Source organism: Triturus cristatus, chromosome 2_1 (genome assembly GCF_964204655.1).
Source record: "Triturus cristatus chromosome 2_1, aTriCri1.1, whole genome shotgun sequence".
Taxonomy (NCBI): domain Eukaryota; kingdom Metazoa; phylum Chordata; class Amphibia; order Caudata; family Salamandridae; genus Triturus; species Triturus cristatus.
The window spans coordinates 585,723,551-585,749,260 of NC_140581.1; the positions used below are offsets into that span (position 1 = coordinate 585,723,551).

A 25,710-nucleotide genomic window follows, 5' to 3' on the forward strand; every position below is an offset into this window, starting at 1 on the left:
CAAAAGAATGATGGATTTAACCCAGATCTCTTGACTGGGGATGAATGTTTTGATTTGTTCTGCATTCCGTCCATCAATTGTGTGTCTTTTGCTTTCTCGCCCTAAGTGCGCCAGGTATGCCCAGACGTGGGTCCTGGGCTCACTGTGCCCATGGAATCAAGCTATCCTGGCTGAAGAGGGGTGAAACCCCGAAACCGGTCCTAGGTTGCTTGTTTCTGGTCCAGGGAGGACCTGGCTTGGCAGTTCGGGCTGGACTGTTCCCATGAGGCACAGGGTCAAGAGTCAGACTGATTTGCATATGGCCAGTTCTAAACTGGGGTGGCATGGTGAGCAAAAGAATTATGGATTTAACCCAGATCTCTTGGCTGGGGGTGATTGTTTTGATTTCTTCATTGTCTGTGGTTGGCGCTTTGATCTTTTAGTTACTAGTTTTTAACTTTAAACTTTAAAAATTCACACCTCCTGTTCTACTGATTGGTATGTTTCTCGTTTTGCTGTCAAATAATTTGCTAAAATGTACTCTATTTTTCAAAACGGTGTGGGATTTTTCTTGTGTTGTGATTTCACTTTGTCACTGTTTATGTGCTGCATAAATACTTTACACATTGCCTCTGAGTAAAGCCTGGCTGATTTTGTGCCAAGCTACCAGAAGGTTAAGCACAGGTTAAGTTAGTTTTTGTGACTTTATTTGTTCACCCTGATGGAGATTATGGCTGTTGCTTGAGCAGGGTTAACTCCCCACTCATACAACAACCAAGTTCTCACAATCATGTTCTTATCTCATCCAAATTCCTCAATGCATTCTGACATCAATATTCTGAACAGTAATTAAACATTTGGTTCCTATATGATTCCCGTTTTTCTTTTTCCACACTGTTCACTGGGGATCCGTAACTCTTCTCCCAGTGTTTTCAGCATTTGTACAGAATTTGCCTATATCTTTTGACAGTGTGCAAGACAATCTCCCACTAAAACGACAGAATTTAAGCCTTCCCGCACCTGAAGGAAGCAGTTGTCAATAAAAGCCCAGCGCCATTTATGTCTTTGGTGCCGTCCAAATATGACTCAACGGCCTGCAGCAAATCCTTTGTGATGCATCCCGTTATCAGGGACCATGAAGCCAAGCTTCTGAGTTTTGAGCATATTAAGTGGGGTTGGTCCCATTTGAGAACCCAAGTTAGTTCCTGCTCATCTTCCTTGAGTGAGTGCAAGATGAAGTGGAAAGCTAAGTCTTGACACAAGCAGAAAGCCAAGCAGGGTTCGACCTCATCCGGCCTTTCCAATTTTAGGGAGAATTTGCACATTTGGCATTCAAAGGTTCAGATTCCGGCTTCATCATCCGACTTGGACCTGATTCTAAGTTTGGAGCTGATGCGTTCAGACTTTTCCAGACCACTGCCAATGTCCCAGGTGATTGAGCCCTTTAAAAGAGGCAATGCTTCAAGTTAATCTGGATGGTTCTGGGACCTTCTGATGGGTCTTCGGGCCCCATTGATGTGTCTGGCTTCCAGCTGAACGTCTGCTGACCAGTCGTTCCCTGGCTCCATCTGATCCCATTCAGCTTCAATTTGGCTCTCAGCTGGTGACAGGCTGCACATTTACTCCTCTGTTGAAGGACTCATCGGTAGCGCCCAGCTCAGTGATGGCCTGAGCTCCAGAGGTGTTGGCCTCGGACTCCACTGCGATTATATTGCTAGATCATGAAAAAGCAGAACCTGTAACTTTAAAGGATTAATCTACTACCTTGACGCCTGTACTATTTGAGGCTGGAATCCATTTTTGGGTCTGGCTCCAATGTGGCTCGAACAGGTTCCCCACAACAAAGATGATGATAATCAAGAGGGAGACAGTTTACTTCTGATTCATTATACTCATACTGGACTGACCGTGACCATCAGAATGCTAATGATATAGAAACTGACTGAAAATAAATGAATTGGATCCCTTATAGTGTCTACCTGTTGAGGAGAGTGCATCCTTTGTGGTGGTTGTTCGCAGGACGAAGGGGGTCTTGGATTTATATTTGCTCAAAGTGGAGAGCAAAGTGAACTTAATGACTGAAATTTGTAGCCTGGTTCATTGACTAATGAGCCCTTACTACCATTCATTCGGACCTATTTGAAGCTATTATGGCTGCTTGAATCTCTAGAGTCTTATTCAGGCTTTGGGGTTAAAGTAAACCCTAATGTGATCCGTACTGCTCCTCCTAGAGCATACAAGAGCAAAAACATTTCTTCAGCCAGTATGGCCCTGCGATTGTGTAATGCTGGTTTACCTCTTGGACCACTGTACAAACACTTTAGGACATGGTGAGTGAGATCTAGCTGGGTCTGGGACTTTCATTCTCTTTCCGACTTTATTTGCTCAAACCATACAAGAACGCCAGGTTGGGGCTAAAATACATCCTTTGGGCTGGTCTGGGCACTGTGGAATGTGTGTTTCTGCCATGAGCACTCTCTTTGTTGTTGGACAATATGGAGCAGAATGCGGGTTTACCTGCCCTGCTGGCATGCAGTTACTTGGGACGAATGAGTCCCTCAAATTGTTAAATGTTTACACCACTCCTCTACATGTTCAACCAGATTGTTGAGAGCCATCAGTGATGCCTGCTGCCAACTTAGTGAGAGAAGTTCAAACTCTGCTTGTAAAGGGTGCGATTGGCTTGATGCCCAATGCAGAGAGAGGCAAAGAATGTTATTCCTGGTACTTCTTGTTCCTCGTTGTTCAAAATGTCTATGCCCTATTTGGAATTGAATATATCATTTCTTGCATCTTGTGTTCTTTTAATACAACACAGTGAATGTTTCCTTTGCTTTTAAATGACGCTTTTAACCTGAAATTGAATTTGCTTTTGCCTTTAACTTTTCAGTGAGTGAGCCTATATCAAAGTACTTAAGATAAAGGATGATATTTATCTTCTGTTTAGGAATTTTAATTAATTTTATTATACCTTTCATAGGCTATTCATCACAAGTATGCAGAACTGTACACGGCACAGGAGGAAATCTTGCCGGAGGTAAGATATCTACAGTGAGAACTAGAATGTATTCAGCTAACATATGTGGCTAAAATCCACCAAGCTATCAAACATTACTTGCTCGAAAGAAGCTGGGCCTGTTGAAATTCAAATAGCTAAGTGGTGCAGACATTTATGATTGTTGTGAAACATGAACAGTTAAGAATCGGAGTTACAAACAAATCATACCCAGTAATGTAAACTATCTTAATTAAGCTTCACTTACTTGTCTTTTGATGTGTTGTTTTTTCAGGATATTGCGTTTCTATGTAAATCATGTTATTTTATGGCAAGTCACTGCATTTTGTGTATTCATAGGACCGAATACGCAATTTAAATAATAATCTGGCAAACTCTATTTTTATATAACAGCCAAACAGAAAAATTGAGCCCCCTAACGAGCAAATTAGTTCGCATAGTTTTCTTGCAGAGGAAGACATGGGGGAAATATTACAACCACAGGATGGGGTAGAAGCAGGCTGAGCATCTTCGTGCGTGGGATATATATATATCTATATATATCTATATATATATATTACCTACTGGCAGTCGCCAGTAGGTAGTTATAGTTAGGACCTATTTTCCATAGGAAATCCGCAACATTCTATTTGGAATAACGTTGGCGCCGATTGACAAATCTTCGTGAAATTTTCCAAACTTTTGGCCAGCTCCGGTCCGCTCCTATCCTGAAAATTTCACGGTGATTCGTCAAGCGGGGCCCGAGAAAAAAGGGGGTTCCCAAAACACGTTTTCCCCATGCATTTTCCCATAGGACCTGTTGACGCAGCTACAGCCTGAACTGCTGAACGGAATTACACCAAATTTGGCAAAGTTCAGACTCGTGCCTTTTGCTTAAATGGTGTAAATCCATTCAGTAGTTCCTCAGAAAATTAGAGTTAAAAAGATAGATATATCTGTGCGGAGCCTAACCACACATCTCATCGTGAGATCTGATTGGCTGTCAGTACTTCATCCAAGAAGTGTTGGCAGCCATCTTGGCACCAATATACATGATAGCACCTCATTAAAAAGCATTGCAGTTAATAGAAGGTTTTAAGACTTTAGTTACATTATAAATCATTTGTTGATAGTACCATACTCATTTTAGGAATTGTGGTGTGTTCTAAGGTGATTTTACCATGTGAAATAGCCTTCTACTGTGATATCATGAATCATGTTTGAGAGAAATCTATTTTCTCATGCTTTTCCCACAGAGGTTTGGAAGGTGATCTATAAACTAAACTAAACTATTTTCTGTAAATTCACATTATCTTTCTCAGTCATGTGAAAATGAAGTCTGACATTCTCAGTAAAACATGTACATCCAACAAGGGCAGAGACTGTCAGTTGATTCCTTTGTGTTCTACTGCAGCTTCCCAGAGTGTTCTACAGAACAACTAGAGCGCTAACAGTCCTACTTATGACAAACGTATTGCACACCTGAAGCCATCTTGATTGGAATAAAGTGGTAACACTTAAAACATTTAATTTACAAAGGAACAAAATGAGGGGGTTCATTTTGCCATAGAAATTATGATTAGTGCTGCAGAAAGAAAAATTAGGGCACATTTTGACTTCTCAAATCCTCTTCTAGTTCATAAAAAAATTCTGACATGCAGATTGAAACATGCACTTTGAATACCAGCAGCAGACTTCCCTGGTGAGCAGTAGCTTTACTACAGTGATCTAATGAGCAACTAGAATGCTAACATTCAGAATTTATGGCAAATGTGTGACACATCTGAATGCCTTCTTGATGTAACCAAAGTAAAAAACTGAAAGTATTTCCTACTGAGGAGACTGCAGTAAATGAGGAAATTAGGAAACTTCATAACAAATAAATCTCCCAAGATGGCCACCAGAGACAAAAGAGCCCAAATGTAGCCCAAGTATAGCCCAACGACAGAATGTCCCAGAGTGTTCTTAAGAACAACTAGAGCGCTTACTGTCTTGCTTATGACAAAAGTATGGCACACCTGAAGCCATCTTGATTGGAATAAACTGGTAACACTTAAAACATTTAATTTAAAAAGGAACACATTGAGGGGGTTCATTTTGCCATAGAAATTATGATTAGTGCTGAAGAAAGAAAAATGAGGGCACATTTTGAGTGACTTCTCAAATCCTCTTCTATTTCATTAAAAAATTCTGATATGCAGACTGAAACATGCACTTTTAATACCAGCAGCAGACTTCCGTGGTGAGCAGTAGCTTTACTACAGTGATCTAATGAGCAACTAGAGTGCTAACATTCAGAATTTATGGCAAATGTGTGACATATCTGAATACCTTCTTGATGGAATCAAAGTAAAAAACTGAAAGCATTTCCTACGGAGGAGACTGCAGTAAATGAGGAAATTAGGAAACTTCATAACAAATAAATCTCCCAAGATGGCCACCAGAGACAAAAGAGCCCAAATGCAGCACAAATATCACCCAGATGTAGCCCACATGTAGCCCAGTGACAGAAGTGTGCAAAACACTTATTGTTTTGTGTATTTGCCATTTTATATAGTGCAGACTTGTCAGGTATTGGAGTGCTTTACATGAGCATTGGTTACATCACACAAGATCAAATTCATTTTGGTTGTAGACATGGGGAGATTGAGGGATTTGACCAGAATCACAGAATGTTGAGCTGAAGCAGAAACTCCAACTTGGTTCCCCAGTTGCAAAGTCTGCAGCTCTGGAAGTAACACCACATCCTCTCCCCTAGGTGCAACATTTAATCAAGTGGTCAACTGGATAAAAAAACATAAAGATTACAAATAATTTAAAAGTTCTTTGTCGCTATTTGAAAACTCAGAAAATATGTCCTCATTTTAGTTTTTTAGAGCACTAACCATAATTTTGATGCAAATAAGACCCTCTCATATATGTACTTTCTAAAGGAAATGCTCTAGGTATTACAGTTTTGATTACATCAAGATGACGTCAGGCGTTCCACACTTTTGTGATAAATATAGAATGTTAGCAATCTAGTTGTTCATTGGGATACTGTTGATAGGCAGAGGCCAGGGACATGGACTCTGAAAATTGAAGGCAACAATTTGACCACACTGGGCAGGCAGGAAGGGCAGTGGCAGCACAACAGACTATGGAGGGCAGTGGACAGGGGGGTAGGGGCAACGGGGCAACAAACCAACAATACAGGACTGGCAAGAGAGGCTTTGGCAATATAATAGACCATTGTGGGCAGAAGGAAGAGACAGTGGTAGTACAACCATACATGCCAACACACCCGTTTCAGCCAGGAAACGTCCAATGTTTTTAAGCTCAAATGGGCTTTATTTGATCTGTCTCCTGTCTACAATCTCCTCTTTTTCAATGTAACTCAAAGGGGAAAATCAATACCCCAGTTGTTTTTCAAAATCTCCCTCTTACCAAGTTCAAAATGTTCGCAAGTATGGTACATTGTATCATGGTAGGCAGGAGGAATTGGGGTAGGGACATGGACTCGGATAACAGAGGACAGGAGGGACATGGAGAGGTGCGCCAAACTGACCCTACAGGGCAGGCATCAGGGTTTGCAGCAGCACAATACACCACACAGGGCATGCGGGACGGGAGTGCAGCACAACAATCCATAGAAAGCAATAGGGAGGGGACAGGACCATGCACATGGACAACACAGAACAGAGGGCAAAGAGGCAATGGTAGCTAGCTGACCATAATGGACAGACAGGAGGGAAAGCTGCAGCATAACAGACCATAAAGGGCAGGAGGGACAGATCAGGGGCATTACAATGGAACAGACAAGCCAGGAGGGAGGGAATAGGGGTCTGCACATGGAAACAGAGGGCTGGGGGCAAGGGGGCAAGGCAGGAGCAGCAAGATGACCATGGAGGTCAGGCAGGATGGGCACTAGAAACAAGACACACCATGGAGAGCAACAGTGAGACTATGATGGCATACACACAGACCATGGAGGGAAGGTGGGAGGGGTCAGGGGCAGCTAGATGACCACACAGGGAAGGTGGGAGGGGCCATGGCAGCACAGAAGACCATGGATGGCAAGCGGGAGGGTTAGTGGCAGCACAATGGCTATGATGGGCAAGAAGGAGGGTGCATGGGCATGCACAAAGGACAATGGTGGATAGAAGGGAGGGTCAGGACCTAGGCACAGACAAGAGAGTTCAGGGGAAGGGGCCTCACAACAGACCGCGCGGGGCAGGCAGGAGGAGCAGTTGCAGCACAACAGACCAGGGAGGGCAGAAGGGTGTGGCAGTAAAATGGATCATGGAGGACAGGAGGAAGGGGATAGGGGCATGGCATGTGGACAGGCAGGGTGGAGGTGGCAGGGACAGGTTACAGTCATCTGACAATGCTAGGCAGGTGGGAGGGGAGTGGCAGCTCAACAGAACACTCAGAGTAGATAGGAGTGGCAGGTCCATGGAACATGGTGGGCAAAAAGGATGGAACAGGGGCATGCACAAAGACATCGGAGGGCAGGGGGAAGGAGAATAGGGGCAGCAAGCTAATCACAGAGGCTAGGCAGGAGGTCAATGATGTGCCATAGAATTGGGCAATGGAGGGCAGGAGGAGTGGACTGGTACATCATGCTAAATGGAGGGCAGTGGCAGCACATCAGACCATGCATGGCAGGAGGGAGGAGGCTAGTCCATGGATTCAGACAACAGAGGATAGGGAGGAGGTGGATGGAGCAGCAAGCTAACTGTTTAGAGAAGGTGGGTATTAGGAACTTTAATGTTTTTAAAATGTGTGTCTGTGCGAACTACTTAAAATATGAACAAGTATGCAGCATAATCTCACTTTTATTCAGGAAGAAGAGGACGTTTGTGACTGTGACTCCGGTCTCACTTGGCAGAAACACCCCCTGACCCTCCACCCCATCGCAAAATATAATGCCTGTGAAAAGGGTAGGTGGACGCAGTGTTATATAGAACATAGTCCTGAGAGCACGATTGAAAATGAAAACTAGATATAGTATATGGTATAAACAATGCACCAAAAAGTGTGATATAAGATGAACCGGGGCGTGAAATATAATATGCAATACATTGTGCGCAATGACAGATTAATTGGAGAGCGCGAGATAGCACAGGCACTAGCGCGTGCTATGCGATATGCGCCTTGGAGTGTAATATGCACAGGGCAGTGTTGTGTAACCTAACTAGTCTCTAAAGTTGTAATATAAAGTATGTGCTGGGGAGTGTAACGTTGCATATGCACTGTGACAAAGATATGGATCCCAGATTGTAATATGTATGGCATAGCGCTGTGCGTTATAACATAGGCATAGAGGAAGGCACGTTAGATGGGGCAATATAACCCGTGCGAAGGCAAGTGTGGCATGACATATTCACGGGGTGGTGTTACAGTGCACATGGACTAGAGAGTGTCATAGCATACGCACTAGCTGGTGGAATACAACACAGAGGTGTGTAGCACTCGGCGGGCACTGGTGGGTGTAACACAGCATTGGGCTCAGCCAGGAGCACGCTGTGACTCTCATGTGAGGTTTGTCTCCTTTCCAGAGAGTAAAATAAAAAGTATTACACATCTGGCGAGGTAGTGTGTTTTATTAACCGTGAGGGGGTTCCTTGCATAGTTTGGTTGAATATTTTGTCGAATCCCCTTTGAATGGCTTGGTGTGCGTGTGTATTAAGTGTGCCCGTCAATAGCTACCCATGTTTGTATAAATAAACGACAAGGGTGTCTACTTGGAGTGTACCCACCGGCGGGGGCGCCGGGTTTAGGCACGGTAGGGCGTCAGACACGTCAGAGCTTCACTAGCTGTGTAAATACATTCCACGTGGAATCATTGTATGCATAGTAACCTTTTAATGAATATCACGCAAATCGTCATGGTGATAGGTACATTCGGTTTGTCCAGCATGTCCTAGGTGTTTCTATACATATATATTTTTTTAAAATAATAAAAAACAAAGGCCGGCCCCGGGGGATGGGATCCCCGGGGCCATAAGAGGCCTGAGGAGGGGGCAACTAAAGAATTAAAAAAAAAAAAAGGCCATGACCCGGGGGTTGGGGTCCCCGGGGCCGATTAAGGCCTTGGGAGGGCCAAATTTATTTTATTCAACAAAAAAAATTTGGGTGCTGGCCCTGGGGGATGCGGTCCCCAAGGCCAATAAATTAGAAAAAGAAGGGGGGCCACACAGCCCTCTTTCTTAAAAAAATAAAATAAATAAAAGACCGGCATCGCGCCGGAGGCCACGCCCCCTCCTTGCAGCACTCTGCAAACGCGCACCCTGGCCAGTTGTAATACTGAGGGTCCCTGAGGGCCAACTAGCCCAACAGGTATCTCCAGTATGCGCCAGGGAGCTGCGTTGCAGACAGGTGTTCTGAGGCCACGCCCCTTTTTACACCTTTATGCAACACAGCTCTGTGGCGCTTACTGAAGGTACCTAGTGGGCTAGTTTGACCCTAGGGACCCTTAGGATTCAAGGGGACTTAATCTCTCAACTTAGAACGGCCACAGGGCGCGTTTACACAGTGGTGAAGGGAGGGGACGGGGCCTGAGGTGACGTGTGCAAACACTGCCTGTGGCGCGTTTTAAGTTGGGGAAATAATTCCCTTTCAATGCTGAGGGACCCTGGGGGCCAACTAGCCCACCAGGTGCTTCCAGTAAGCGCCACTGCTCTGCGTTGCAGAGAGGTGGTGCAGGCCGTGCCCCTTTTTACACCTCTTTGCAATGGCGCTTACTGGACGTACCTAGCGGGCTAGTTGGACCCTAGGGACCCTCAGAATTCAAATGAACTTAATCTCCCAACTAAAAACGGCCACAGGGCGTGTTTACACAGTGGTGAAGGGAGGGGACGGGGCCTGAGTTACATGTGCAAACACGCCCTGTAGCACGTTTTGAGTTGGGGAAATAATTCCCCTTCAATCCTGAGGGACCCTGGGGGCCAACTAGCCCACCAGGTGCTTCCAGGAAGCACCACTGCGCTGAGTAGGCAGTGCCCCTTTTTACATCTCTCTGCAACGCAGCTCTGTGGCGCTTACTGGAGTTACCTAGTGGTCTAGTTGGACCCTAGGGACCCTCAGGATTCAAGGGGACTTTATCTCCCAACTTAAAACGGCCACAGGGAGTGTTTACACAGTGGGGAAGGGAGGGGACGGGGCCTGAGGTGACGTGTGCAAACACGCCCTGTGGCGCGTTTTAAGAGGTAGTTTTAATCCCCTGCCCTATTATATACTAGGGGCTTACAGAGGAGGTCATGCTAATCACAGGGGGACCCCAACGCATAGTGTTCCCTAGTGTATGTAGGTGTTTTCACTGTATTCTGAGTGTCTTTTAACATAGCACTGGCTCTAGGACTGGTTAGTCAGACTCAGTTACCACCAGTATCCATCTGAAAAAGTTGAGGGTACAGGATGATTTTGCAACAAGGCTTCTTTCTGCTCTTCTGTTTGTTCTTTCTGCACGTTATCCTTCTTCCTGCACTTTACTTCGTCTTTGAGGACTTCTGTTGCTTCTTTCTGCATTTCTTTTTTTTTCTTTCTGTGCGTTTTTTCTTCTTTCTTCACATGTCCTATCTCTGTAGGCATAGTTAGAAATTAGCATTTAAAAAACCTTTGAAATTCACTGAAAAAACCATAGGTTTCAGGCATGTTATAGTTAGGAATTAGCATTTATAAAACCTTTGAAATTCACTGAAAAAACCATAGGTTTCAGGGGCGTTATAGTTAGCTGGACTTTTCACTCGTACAAAACCATTGAAATTCCCCCGTTATAGTTAGTTCAGCTAACTATAACTCGCGCGCCCGCAATGCACTGCTGATGACGTCACATATTACATCACTCATGACATGGTCAGTGACATGACTCATGACATCACTGATGACATCACTGATGACATCTCAAATGACATCACTGATGACATCATCCTTGTGATAGAGTGGCAGACCTCCTCTCCCCCTAATATAACCTTTGATATGCACACATTCAAAAATAGAAACTAACATTTTCAAAACAATGGACATACCAATACCAGTTACAACAACCTATTCAGTAATTCTAAGATCCACATACACATCCACTCATTCACCAACAGTCCTATACAGTCACTCATACATGTACTCACTCATCATATGTACTCATACACCTATACATCCTATCACACAACGCCACTCATTCATAGAGTTACTCACACACATAGTCACTCATGCTAATAAAGAATCAAACATCCATTTACTTGCATATACAGTTATACACACACCACCACACTTACTTCTACAGAAACTTACACATACTTAGTCTTTTAAACAATCACTTATAGAAACACATACTTATTCATACAGGAACTCTTCCAATGTCTCACTCTCACATATACTCACTTATATACACCAATAGTCACATATACTAGTTTAAAACATATGTAGTTACTCATAACGACACTATTGAGACAGTCATTCACTCACTAACACACCCATACACTCAGTCATTCACCCATACAGTCCTGCACACATACTGTCTTCAACACATACAAACAGTGAGTCACTTATTCATGCACCTATGCACTACGTAATACCCCCACCGAACCATACAGACACTCAGACACTCATACTGATACTCAATAAACCAACTAATAACCTATATAGACACTCATGTAGCTACTCACCAACCCATGCAGCCACTTATACACAAAGTGAGAGACTGATACAGATATTAACATATTTAAACATTACTCACTAAGCCATGTATTCACTAAGATACACTTAATCAGTCAGTTATATAATACATTTTTCAAAAACAAATCATCCATTTAGACACTTATATACCCATTTATTCTTCCATCGACCTTGAGATATACATATATAAAACATATGTAATTTTCAGAAAAACACACATTCACTGGAAGATGTCATCAGTGATGTCATGAGCGATGTCACTTACCATGTCATGAGTGATGGAATATGTGACGTCATCAGCAGTGCATTGCGGGCGCGCGAGTTATAGTTAGCTGAACTAACTATAACGGGGGAATTTCAATGGTTTTGTACGAGTGAAAAGTCCAGCTAACTATAACGCCCCTGAACCCTATGGTTTTTTCAGTGAATTTGTAAGGTTTTTTAAATGCTGATTCCTAACTATAACATGCCTGAAACCTATGGTTTTTTCAATGAATATATATATATATATCTATATAATTTTTTTCCCATAAGGTAGGAATGAGGCGGCACACCAAATTCAGTTCGGGTAATTTAATCACCAAACAACAATGCGTTTCAACCGCAAAACGGCCTTTGTCAAGTTTCAATCCTTTTCGGTCACCATTTTGTATCCGTGACGACATAGAAGAAACATTACGGTTAACTGTCACCATAATTTTCTTGAATGAAATATTTGTCTCGTAAATACATAATTGCAGAATAATAATTCATTATGTGCGGAAACAAATGTGTATTCGTATTCTAATGTGCTTAAATGCAAAGTCGTACATGCCGGTTCAAACGCCGTTACCCATCCAAATCATAGAAATGGAAAAAATATACCTGGCATGACACAGTAATTACTAAAGCACAAAATTCCTGTCATGCTCGGAATTTCCCATAGAATGAAACATATCTATTAACAAAAAATATAAATATAGTACGCTAAAATAAATACATATTTCATATTGGGTACATCGACACGTAGCAGCACATGAACATAATCAATTCCAAGAGGCGCACAATTCCTGTTATATAGTCAATCAATTCTATACATATGAATTAATTATGAGTTCATAAGAGACAAATTAGTAAATACTGCTTATTAAAATCCTCGATATTGTCTTAATTGGCATCTAATGGAATACTGGTGACAGATGAGGGAATGCGTGTGGCATGTGAGAATATCATTCTTTTGTAGTGCAAGGGTGAGTATTACAGACGTGTGCCAAGCTCTAATATTAAGGACATGAAAAATCGACGTGGAAGAAAATCATCGAAATACCCAACAGGGTATATTTAACACCAGAACCATAATGAAAGAAATTACATTATCTCAGCATGCAAATGCAATCCTATGGAAAATGCATAATGCAAAATAGGTTCCAATGAATACGTGCCTAATGGCGGACAAAAGGAGTAAATGCCCCATAATCCAACATCTTTAATTACAGTCCTAAGTGACAGGTGCACCCTATGTTAAATATAAAGAATTAGTAAGGGAAAGGAAAAAAAACCCTTACTTCAATAAAACACCCAATAAGTGAAACAAAAGAAAAAAGTATCTCTGTATGAAAAGAATTTAAAAGGACCGAAGTCCAAAAACAATGTTCATGAGTAGCGAACATGGTTACATAAGCACAAGGTACATTATACACCTATATGGGTGCACAATTCTTCCTCCCTGTTCAGACCACAAGGGGTTCTTGTGTTAAGATCAATTATGTATTTCGATTCGAGAATAAGTAATTATTTTTCACGATCTCCCCCTCAAATGTGTTTGTAGATCCTGTCAAAGCCACAGAAACTGAGAAGTTTTCTATCACTGTTGTGTGCATCATAAAAGTGCTTCGCTACTGGATAATTAAAATCCATATTGGTGATGGCTCTTTGATGTTCCAAAATGCGTTATTTTCAAAGCTAGTTTTGTGCTGCCTGTGTAACGCAACCCACATGGGCATTCCAACAAATACACCACAAACTCAGTAGTGCAAGTGATGAATTTGTTGATGCATTTCTCTTTGCCATTGTACATTCTATATGTCTTGCAACTGGAGATTGATTTACAGGCCTTACAGACATTGCACTTGTGAAATCCCTGTGTGGTTTGCATCCATGTTGTGCTAGGTTCAATCTTAGGATAGCTTTGAACCAATTTGTCCTTTAAAGATTTAGGTCTGCGATAAGTAATAACAGGGAAATTCCCAACATTTTTGCCCATAATGGTATCTGATTGCACAAGGCCCCAATGCTTCCCCATTAGATATCTCAATTTGTTTGATCTTGCACTGAATGTCGTTATCATGCGGGGACTGCCTGTACTTCCTTGTTTCATTTTCAACTCTTTGGGGGCAAAAAGAACATCTGTGTGTGCTACCTTAAGCAATTTTGTATGTGCCTGAGTGAGGACCTTTTCTGAGTAACCACGTTCTCTAAAGCATTGCTTCATATTAGTGGCTTCTTTGGTGTATGCTTCATCTGTACTACAATTTCTGTGTACACGTAATAGTTCACCGTAGGGGATACTATTCAACAAGGAGGTAGTCCTTGTAGTGGTAGTGGCTGCGGGCATGCAGGGTGGTATTACCCGCAGTCTCCTTTCGAAACAGGGTAGTTGCCAATTTGTTATCTTTGACAAAAAATCTTATATCGAGAAATTCACATGTGGAGTCACTAATTATGTGTGTGAAACTCAATTGAGATTATTCCTGGCTAGTGTGTCAATGAATTTTATAGCATGATCTCTATCACCATCCTAGATGATGAAGAGATCATCTATATAGCGAAGCCAAAGTGGCACATGTTCAGTGTACTGTTCATTGGGTTCACTCCATACCACTTTCTCCTCCCACTAGCCCAGAAATACATTCGCTAGCGACCCTTCACCCAGTTTTCAGGTAGGCCGCTGCCCACGCCGCACAGCAGCACCTGTGTGTCCGTGCCCTCCAGCCCGCAGCTGCTGTAAGTTCGCTGCCCCTCTTTTCTTAACTGCATTTTTGCCCCATTGTAATTTTGTGGGTTGTGCCTTATTGTTGTTTTGTGCCTCTGCTCCTTTATTGTGTTTTTAGTATTTTCTTGCCTTAAGTCTGTTTTCTGCACCACTTATTGTCGTCCCCCTTTCTTTTGCCATCTGTATCCCCCACCTGCTCGTTTTCCCGCTGCTGCGGCCCCGCCCCCTGCTCGCCCATTCGCCGCCCCGCCTCCCAGCTGCTCCTCCCTCCCACCTCCCCTTATATGGCGGCCGCTGCGCGGTGAGGAGAGCGACCCTTGACCCTGTTTTCAGGTAGGCCGCTCCCCACGCCGCACAGCACCAACTGTGTGTCCGTGCCCTCCAGCCCTCTGCTGCTGTAAGTTTGCTGCCCCTCTTCTCTTAACTGCGTTTTTGCCTCATTGTAATTTTGTGCATTGTGCCTTATTGTTATTTTGTGCCTCTGCTCCTTTTTTGTGTTTTTTGTAGTTTCTTGCCTTAAGTCTGTTGTCTGCACCACTTATTGTCGAACCCCTTTCTTTTGCTTTCTGTATCCCCCACCCGCTCGTTTTCCCGCCGCTGCGGCCCCGCCTCCCTGCTCGCCCATTCGCCGCCCCGCTCCTCCTCCCTCCCACCTCCCCTTATATGGCGGCCGCTGCGCGGTGAGGAGAGCGACCCTTGACCCTCTTTTCAGGTAGGCCGCTCCCCATGCCGCGCAGCACCACCTGTGTGTCCGTGCCCTCCAGCCCGCTGCTCGCCCATTCGCCGCCCTGCTCCCGCCTCCCAGCTGCTCCTCCCTCCCACCTCCCCTTATAGGGAAAGCCCGTCTGCGCCCATCCGCGCCTGGACCGTGCCCAGTGCCAGACCCCCTATCCCCCGCGAACGCCACAATGACCGTCACCGCTACGATGCCAGCACCGTCAACGCATTCAACAGCGGACGATCACACACCTGCTTCCTGGCCACCCCGAAATGCACCCAAGGACCCTTCTCCTGCTGAAGCTGCAGCTTCACCAGCCTCCAAATCGCCAAACCGCCCACCGAGAAAGGGCACAACCACCTCAGATACATCTTACTCAACACCCGCTCCGCCCGCCAACACTCCATCGAACTCTGGGACCTACTTGACTCCACCTCCCCAGACGTCGCCTTCCTGAAGGAGACCTGGATGAACCCCTCCTCAGCACCCGCCATCGCCATAGCCATCCCTGACGGCTACAAGATCACCCACAGGGACCGCACCAACGGAACTGGTGGAGGAATCGCCATCATCCACAGGAACACCCTCAGAGTCTCGACCAGCACCGACGACACCGTCAGCACCGCCGAACACCTGCACTTCCAGATCCACACCGATCCCAACACCACCCACAGAGGAACTCTCGTCTACAGACCTCCCGGACCACAGCCACAGTTCAGCGACTCCATCGCCGACTTCGTCAGTACGCACGCGCTTGCCTCCACAGACTACATCCTCCTCGGGGACCTGAACTTCCACCTCGATAACAACAACGACACAAACTCCACCACCCTGATTGACAACCTCGCCAACCTCGGACTCAGACAGCTCATCATAACACCCACCCACTCCGCCGACACACGCTTGACCCCATCTTCTTTGCAAGCCCCCACGTCTCCTTCAGCCACACCACCGAACTCCACTGGACCGACACACGCTGCATCCACTTCACCTTCCGGAAACCCACCATGCACCACCACACCCAACACATCCCTCGCCGCTGCTGGAGCAAAGTCACCAAAGACCAGCTAAACACCACCCTCGCCCGAAGCCCACCCGCCGACCCCACCAACGCCGACACCGCCGCCTGCAACCTCAGACAGTGGATCGATGACTGCGCCAACACTTACGCACCGATCAAGAAACCCTCCAACAGACACACCAACAAGAAAGCCAGCTGGTTCACCGCGGACCTCCAGGCCTCCAAACAAACCTGCCGAAAACTAGAGAAGAAATGGCACCGCGAACAGACACCGGACAGTCACGCAGCCCACAAGACCGCCATCCGCAGACACCATCACCTCATCAGATCCGCCAAAAGGGCCTCCTTCAAAGACCGCCTAGACAACAACGCGCACAAGAGCAAAGAGCACTTCAACATCGTGAAGGAACTCTCCAACCCCAGCTCCAACACCAACGACATCCCACCATCACAAGACCTGTGCGACTCCCTTGCCACCTTCTTCCATCGCAAGATCGCAGACATCCACAACAGCTTCAGCAACCTGACCTCCCTGACAGCCACTGTGACCTCTGACCTCATGGCCACCACCCACATCGATCCCCTGCTCACCTGGACCAACATAAACGACGACGAGACCATCAAGATCATAAACACCATCCATTCCGGCTCTCCATCAGACCCATGCCCACACCACATCTTCAACAAAGCCAGCGCCACCATTGCACCCCATCTCAGCAAGGCCATCAACGTCTGCTTCGAGACCGCGACTTTCCCGGAGAGCTGGAAGCACGCAGAGATCAATGCCTTACTCACAAAACCCAAGGCTGACCCGAAGGACCTGAAGAAATTTCGACCCATCTCCCTGCTCCCGATCCTAGTGAAGGTCTTCGAGAAAACCGTCAACAGACAACTGACCTGCTACCTCGAGGAGAACAGCATCCTGGACCAGTCCCAGTCCGGGTTCCGCAGCAACCACAGTACCGAAACTGCCCTCATCGCCGCCACCGACGACATCAGGGCCCTGCTGGACAACGGCAAAACCGTGGTCCTCATCCTTCTGGACCTATCAGCCGCCTTCGACACGGTCTGCCACCGCACCCTACGTACACGCCTCCACGACGCAGGGATCCGAGACAAGGCTCTGGAATGGACCACCTCCTTCCTCTCCGGCAGAACCCAGAGCGTCCACCTCCCCCCTTTCCAATCCGAAGCCACCGAGATCATCTGCGGCGTACCCCAAGGATCATCCCTCAGCCCGACATTTTTCAATGTCTACATGGCACCGCTCGCTCACGTCGCCCGACTTCACAACCTCAACATCATCTCTTACACCGACGACACCCAGCTGATCCTCTCCCTCACCAAGGACCCCCTCACCTCCAAAACCAACCTCCACGAAGGAATGAAAGCCGTCGCCGAATGGATGAAGAACAGCCGTCTGAAGGTGAACTCGGACTAGACGGAAGTCCTCATCCTCGGCTCTACCCCCTCGGCCTGGGACGACTCCTGGTGGCCGACCGCAGTGGGAGCAGCACCGACACCCACCGACCACGCACGCAACCTGGCGTTCATCCTCGACTCAACACTCTCCATGACCAAGCAAGTCAACGCCGTCTCGTCCTCCTGCTTCAACACCCTCCGCAAGATCTACAGGTGGATCCCCACCAAAACCAGAAGAACGGTCACCCAGGCCCTCGTCAGCAGCAGGCTGGACTACGGAAACGCCCTCTACGCAGGAGCCTCGGCCAAACTCCTGAAACGACTACAACGCTTACAGAACGGCTCTGCACGCCTGATCCTCGACATCCCTCGCCACAGCCACATCACACCCCACCTGAGAGTCCTGCACTGGCTTCCCGTCAACAAGAGGATCACCTTCAAGCTCCTCACCCACGCACGCAAGGCACTCCACAACACCGGACCAGCATACCTCAAAAGACGTCTCACCTTCTACCCCCGAACCGCCAGCTTCGCTCCGCCGACCTTGCCCACGCCACCGTCCCCCGCATCCGAAGAGTGACCACCGGCGGCAGATAGTGCTCCCACCTCGCCGCCAAAACCTGGAACACCCTCCCCATCCTCCTATGGCAGACCCAGGACCTACTAACCTTCAGGAGGCTACTCAAGACCTGGCTAATCGAGAAGTAGCAGCACCCCTCCCCCATCCTCCCCATCGCTGCTTAGGATCTGACCTTTTGAAATCGGTCTGTACTTTTTGGAAAACTCATGCATGTACTGCACTGTTTCCAATGAGTATTCGTGCATGTAAGGCATCCAACTTGCGGGAGCGAGCAGCTTCGGCATCTGTTTCCAATTATTGCACCCGCGCTTGTTAATTGGAAACAGATGGCGTTGCAAGGTAGATGCCGTACATGCACGAGTGCTTTCACTTTCTTGCTGGCTCTTTGCTTCGTCCTGCTAATGGCTCCCCTCTCCTGTTGCCTCCCCTGTTCTCACTCCTGTGCTTACATCTGGGCTACTGTCACCCCTCACAACCCGCTGTGCCTTCTGCCCCCCTCCCTACCGAACCCGGGCTCTGCTTCCTGGAGCGGAGTGACGCAGCTCCATCAGCCCTGTCAGCGCAGCTCCTCTGTCAGCACGGGGCTGAATGAGGCAGTCAGGCAGGAAACCGCTTTTCTTTTCCTTTTGTCTTGTTTCTCCTCTTTTGCACTCACTACTCTAGGTCATCCCCTTTTCTTCTCCAGCATACAGATCTCAGCAAAGCCGGTCCTTCCCTCTAACAAGCATCTGAAGCGTGTGCAGCCCTCCCTGTGCCCCGCGTGGGCATACACTGCCTCTGCTCGCCCTAATCCTCGACACTCAAGTTTGTTTTAAAATGTCCGCCTCTCTGGGTGATGTTAAGAGGGGTCCGGCCGTCTCTCCTCGCCCCCTTCGGAGCTGGCACTCCCTCCCAGACTTGTTATGACATTACAGATCTTCAAACCCCAGACACAAGAGAGGGAGTGCTGCCCCTGCACAGGTGCAGCCCCAGACCCAACATTTATTGTGCGCAAAAACGATAAGGCTATTATCAACAACACATTTTTTTAGCCCCAACACGTCTGCTTGTCTCCTTGTACTCCAGAGACAGCTCAGCACCCAGAGCACTTGCTTCGGATAAACAGTCTTCGACCTATGAAAAGGCTATCATGGTACCCCCTGCTTATTAGATAGGGTACATAAAGGGGCACTTGACAGCTGCCCTGCCATTCACTAATGGGACTGTTGTTAGGGATGTGGGCATAGATATCATATTTGTGAGTTTATGTTGAAAAACTATTTCTTCAAATAAATGCCTATCAATGCAGGGACAAAATCTGATCTGATGTGCTAAGGTGAAACGATTTCGCGTGTTAAAGAAATTGACTTTTTGTATTTCGAAGACACGTTCTCATATTTTGATACGATGTTCCTTGCATGATTTATATGGCAAATATTTTCAAGGCTTCGGACGTGCACAGCTTCTTAGAGCCAAGGCAGACCCTGGCTCGGCTCTAGCTCGCTCTCCCTGTTAATTTGCTGACTTGTCCACTCTTTAATATTAACATATACTACCATATAAACACAAATTAGAGCTCCAACCCGCCTAAACTTTCCGCGATTTCTTGATTCTCCTGCAAAATCCACCTTCATGAGCTATGTCTGCATTTTCTGTTAAGGGGCAGCTAAAAAATGATAATGTCTTATAGTTTATTTCTTCAATGATGCATGGCTACTGGCTCTTCACACAAGGCACTTCATAACGTGCCTGTCCGTGCCTCTGACGCATTGCATCCGTCTTTGATAATATATACACCCTGCCCTAGTTGCTAACGCAGTATCTTCGAATCACAAGATTGTCCTGATGCATGTGTGATCTGCTGCAGGCTGGAACCATTACTTTTGCCAACCATGTTTACAAAACTTGTCATCCTCCCCTTCATTGTTTCCTAATCCCACCACCCTCCCATCGCTGCTTTCGGTTCCCCTAATCCCCCCAACGTTGCTTTTAGTTCTCTCCCACCCTCCTGTAGTTGCTTCAGTTCACCCCCACCCTCCCATTATTGCTTTTAATTTTCAAATCTGCCCAGGAGAAAGGCGGCAGAGGCAAGCATATTTTTTTCCTGAATTACACTCCATGACCCATTGTGTAGGAATTGAATAACTATCCCTAGCGGCACATGACCCAGCATAATATGCTGCATGACTAAACACTTATAAGATACCAAAGGCAAGACCTATTGGCTATGCCAATGCTTGTTTGGTAATAGATATGTTTCATTCTATGAGAAATTCCGAGCATGACAGGAATTTTGTGCTTTAGTAATTACTGTGTCACACCAGGTATATTTTTTCCATTTCTATGATTTGGATGGGTAACAGCATTTGAACCGTCATGTACGACTACGTGTTTAAGCACTTTAGAATACGAATACACATTTGTTTCCGCACATAATGAATTATTATTCTCCAATTATGTATTTACAAGACAAATTTTTCTTTCAAGAATATTATGGTGACTGTTATCCGTAATGTTTCTTCTATGTTGATTATGCCGTAATGGATACAAAATGGTGACAAGATGGATTGAAACAACTTGAAAAGGGCCGTTTTGCGGCTGAAACGCGTTGTTGTTTGGTGATTAAATTACCCAAACTGAATTTGGTGTGCCGCCTCATTCCTACCTTATGGATTTGAACTGTTGATGTTTTGTGGATATCTGCCGCCACTGCTGGCACCGACGCTTAATGGCAGGCGAACGGCGTTTTCTGGCAGTACTTGGTGCGTAAATATATGTATATATGTGTATATATACACACACATATAGATATATACACACACATATCTATATGTTTGAGGCATATGAGCTGCAGATTACACACTTGTGCATAGATCGCCATCTGGTGTTGGGCCCGGATGTTTGCAGTTGTTTTTCCTCATGGAAAGTCTTTGGAAGTCACGAGGTCGGTGACTCCTCCTTTGGATCGTATTGCGCATGGGCTTCGGCTCCATCCTCAGATTGCTTTTTTCCGCCATCGGGCTCGGATGTGATCTTCGCGCTCCGGTTCTGAACAGGTTTCCAGTTCAATCGACGCGCAATCCTCACCCCAATTCGCGGTATTGTTTTGATCGCGATCTCCACACTCGACGCGGATCTCATCGATCAACACCTTTGATTCCAGTCGTCGACGCCGGCCTTCCGGCCTACCCAAGCTCTGGTCCTGACTCATGGAAAGGACTCCCTTCAAGAAGTGCCCTCGATGTGGGTCCAAATTCCCCCACACCGATCTCCACGAAGTATGTAATCTCTGCCTCTCCCCTGAACACGAGGCTCGAGACTGCCCGGTGTGCAAGTCCTTCCGGTCCAAGAAAACAATTTGAGACCGAAGCGCAAGAAGGACCATAGCGCACTCGCCGATGGCGATTCCAGATGACATCTTCGGAGAGGGCGTTGACGCTCCAGAAGAACACCACACCAACGAGGGCCTCGTCAGCGCCTCCGAAGCCGACGATTCAGATGTGGAGGACATCACTCCGGCACAGAGGGTCATAAGTACCAATTTGCCCCCACCCCCACCATCGCCCGCACCGAAAAAGGCTTCGGTAACGCCTTCGCCTCCGGGCCTAGGTAAGACCAAAGACACGGCTTCCCACACCGCACCTTCGGGACCGGTAAAGAAGCAGATTAAGCCTTCCGGCGGCTCTGGCTCGAGCCAGCCCACTGTCGGTGCCGACAAACACTCCTCCGCACCGACACCGAAAAAGAAAATGGCCTCCTCTTCAGCACCGAGCCCCATACCGAAACACTCGGTGCCAAAACCCAGTTCCACCTCCTCGGTACCGACTCCATCCCCGGAACCGACAAAAGCACACAAGGCCACCGGCACTGAGATCTCAAAGCCAAAACCCATCTTGGCACCGACCAAACAAAAAGCCCTTTCCAAGTCGCATACTTCCAAACAGGACACTAAAGCCAGAAAACCAACGGCCCCGACGCCTTCAGCGCCGACGGATAAACCACCTTCAGAAGAACTCTTTACACCGGATCCCTTGCAAAAGTCATTGACCAAGGATCCCAAAACCGGACATTTGATGCTCAGCATCAAAAAGAGACAGCTGGAAAAACCTACCCCAGCTCTACCTCCAAAGAGGAAGAACTCTGCTACATCACCTTTCAGAATGCCTTCCCAACGTCTTCCACCTCTTCCACCTTCTCCCCCCTCCACCTTCTCCATCCCCTCCTCATCATTCCCCTACACCCCCTCCGGATGATGATGATCATGACACATATGATGACATGGGGGACGTGCCCCATGATTTACCTACAGGAGACCCCACTCCCACAGGCTCCCCAGACCCATGGGACGACTATAACATCCCAGACATCCCTAACGTCCCACAAGATGATCTCTATCCGTCGAGACCATCCCCACCAGAAGACTAATTGGGGTTCAACCATCTACTCCAGAGGGCTGCACACTATCACGGGGTAGATCTCCATACCGACCCCGTGGAGGAGGATTTCCTCCTCGATACTTTCAACACCACGCATAGGGCCACCTCCATACTGCCCATGCTCAAAGGAGTGGTAAAACATGCACCAGAGTTCTTTAAAGGCCCAGTCAGAGCCAGGGTTATTAACCCGCGCATTGACAAAAAATACAAAGCCGCCCTTACAGATCCCTCCTACATCAGAGGGCTAGCCCCACTAGATTCCCTGGTAGTGTCCACAGCACAGAAGAGGGCCAACTCCCAGGCGATGCACCACCACCTGACAAAGAGTCAAAACTCTTGGACGCATCCGGCAAGCGCACTGCATCACAAGCTGCCAACATATGGCGTATCGCCAATACACAAGCGTTACTGGCTAGATATGACAGGGCCCATTATGACGAGTTAGAAGCCATAATCCAACACCTCCCTGACCAATACAAAAACAGGGCAAACAAGTTAATTCAGGAGGGTAAAATCATCACTAATACCTCCATCCGTTGTGCCCTAGATGCAGCAGACACCGCCTCCAGGGCCATCAATACTAGCGTCCTCCTCCGTCGCCATGCCTGGCTCAGGATCTCAGGATTCAAACCAGAAGTGCATGCTTCCATCCTGAACCATCCCTTTGACCAGGAACATCTGTTCGGCCCAAAAGTGGATGAGGCCCTAGAAAAAATGAAAAAAGACACCGACACGGCGAAATCTATGGGAGCCTTACAATCACACCCTCCCAGGCGTTGCTTTTGCCGTTCCTCCTTTCGGAGCACATCCAGAGGCTACTCCTCTGATACCGCTTCCACGTCATACAAAACTCCTACCCAATCCACCTTCACAAGGGGTTACCAAAGAGGTGGCTACAGGGGCAACAATAATAAAGGCAGAGGCAAAACAAACACCGCCCGCTCTGCCTCCACACCTACCCAATGACTTCCCTCCGTTGCCCCCAGACCATACAGAGTGGTAAGGAAGTCAGGCAGCGGCCATCTTGGTGAGGGCTCGCGCTGCACGTCGCGCTTCGAGCGCTTAAAACCAGATATTCAGTGCAGAAACAGTGATTGCTGTTATTCTCCTCCTGAGGCTTGAGCCGGGAGGTTGATTTTTTTATATAGTGTGCTGTATCTTATTTTCCTCCCTTGTGTCCGCTCCCCCCTTAAACTGCTTTTAAAATTGAAATCGATTCCTCTACTCAAGCTACTTGAGCGCCGCTCCCCTTACACAGCTTGGACAACGTTATTTTAGTTTATTTTCACTCTTGCCTGTCCTGGGAAGCGGTCGACTGTTAGACCGGCTCCAGGTGGGACTACAGAGTGGTAAGGAAGTCAGGCAGCGGCCATCTTGGTGAGGGCTCGCGCTGCACGTCGCGCTTCGAGCGCTTAAAACCATACGTCCATGGCTCCGCGCAGCGGACGCGCATTGCGGGCACGCCGATCGCGCGCCGGAGTCAAGCCAGAGTCCTGCCCGTCTGCGCCCGTCCGCGACCAGACGGGACGCGGGACAGGAGACTCAGGCCACAGGGGCAACACGCAGGCATCCGAGAGAGCGCTCTTTCCTAAGTCAATCCGCTACACTCGCGAGGCGATATTTGAAATCGGTAAGACCCCCACCTCATCATGTCATCACTCCATAGATCCTAACGTACTATCATCTCAATGCAACTCATGCTACTTTCGCCTTGATGATGCCTCCATCTTTAATAACCCTGTAACCTGTCTTAACCTGATGCTACTTAATTGCAGATCTATGGTTAAACACAAACTGGAACTTCGCGACCTTCTACTTCATAATGATTTCGATATACTGTTTCTAACAGAAACCTGGCTAGAAGAATCTTCATCTCCAGACATACTCGAGGCTGTCCCTCTTAGCTACAGCCTACTGAGAATTGACAGGCCGATACAGCGCGGTGGTGGCCTTGCAATGATCTTCAAAAAAGAACTGGAGTGCACCCTCACTCATAAAGGCATCACTAATAGCGAATGCGGCATTTTTACCATTAAAGTGACCCCTAACATGTCCATAACTGGGCTTCTTATTTATCGGCCCCCTGGCAATGCTACTCCTTTCTGCAACCAACTAATTGAAATAGCGACGCAACTAGCTATCAAATATAACAACTTCATGATACTAGGCGACCTGAATCTCCATTTTGAAGATCTACTTGCCAAGGAAGCTCAACTCCTTAAGACAGCCTTGCACGCTCTGGGGATCACTTTGCTTTCCACTTCACCCACACATAAACAGGGCCACCTCCTCGATCCCATTTTCGCGACTTGGGAAGGCATTAATATACAACCTCCGGTCCCTATCATATGGTCAGACCATCACATGATCACGTTCAATATACCCAAGACCAGGATTAAGGATAATGCCCACAAACCTGTATATACCAAACGTCGAAATTGGAAAAACTACACCCCAGAACGCCTCTCTGACGAATTAAAAATTCACCCCCCCCCCCCAAGGTCTATCCCTCCAAGACACCTGGAATTCTTACGAACTCTGGTTGGGTAAGGCACTTGATAAAATCGCCCCCTGGACTTGCAAACCCCCAGCAAGGCGAACAAAATCTGAACCGTGGTTTTCAGAAAAATTAAAGGCAGCTAAAGCCCGGTGCAAAGGGATTGAAAGAAATTGGAGAAAGAACTACTCCACGGAACTGAAGGAAAACTACAAACGTGAATTAAAGGCCTATCAGAGACTTATAAGAAAGGAAAAAAGTCTCTTTTACCAAAATAGAATTGAACAGTCTATAAATCCCTCTAAAGAACTGTTTCAGATTTATAGACAACTAACAGACACATCGAGCCTGGATACGCAAGACACATACTCTGATGAGTTATGTGAAGAAATTGCTGATTTCTTTGTCAACAAAGTAGACAAAATTCACGCTACTTTCTCCGCTCCCCCCACTCTGG

General features: G+C 46.8%; 1 protein-coding gene across 3 annotated transcripts in view; it reads left to right on the forward strand.

Moving 5' to 3' along the window:
• The window catches only part of SLF1 (SMC5/6 complex localization factor 1), a 557,620-nt gene that overhangs the window by 172,782 nt on the left and 359,128 nt on the right, over positions 1-25,710 (forward strand). For all 3 annotated transcript variants that reach the window (XM_085632479.1, XM_085632478.1, XM_085632480.1), the window contains exon 7: positions 2,960-3,016. In XM_085632479.1, the coding sequence (XP_085488605.1) occupies positions 2,960-3,016 (57 nt within the window). The remainder of the gene's footprint in view (positions 1-2,959; positions 3,017-25,710) is intronic.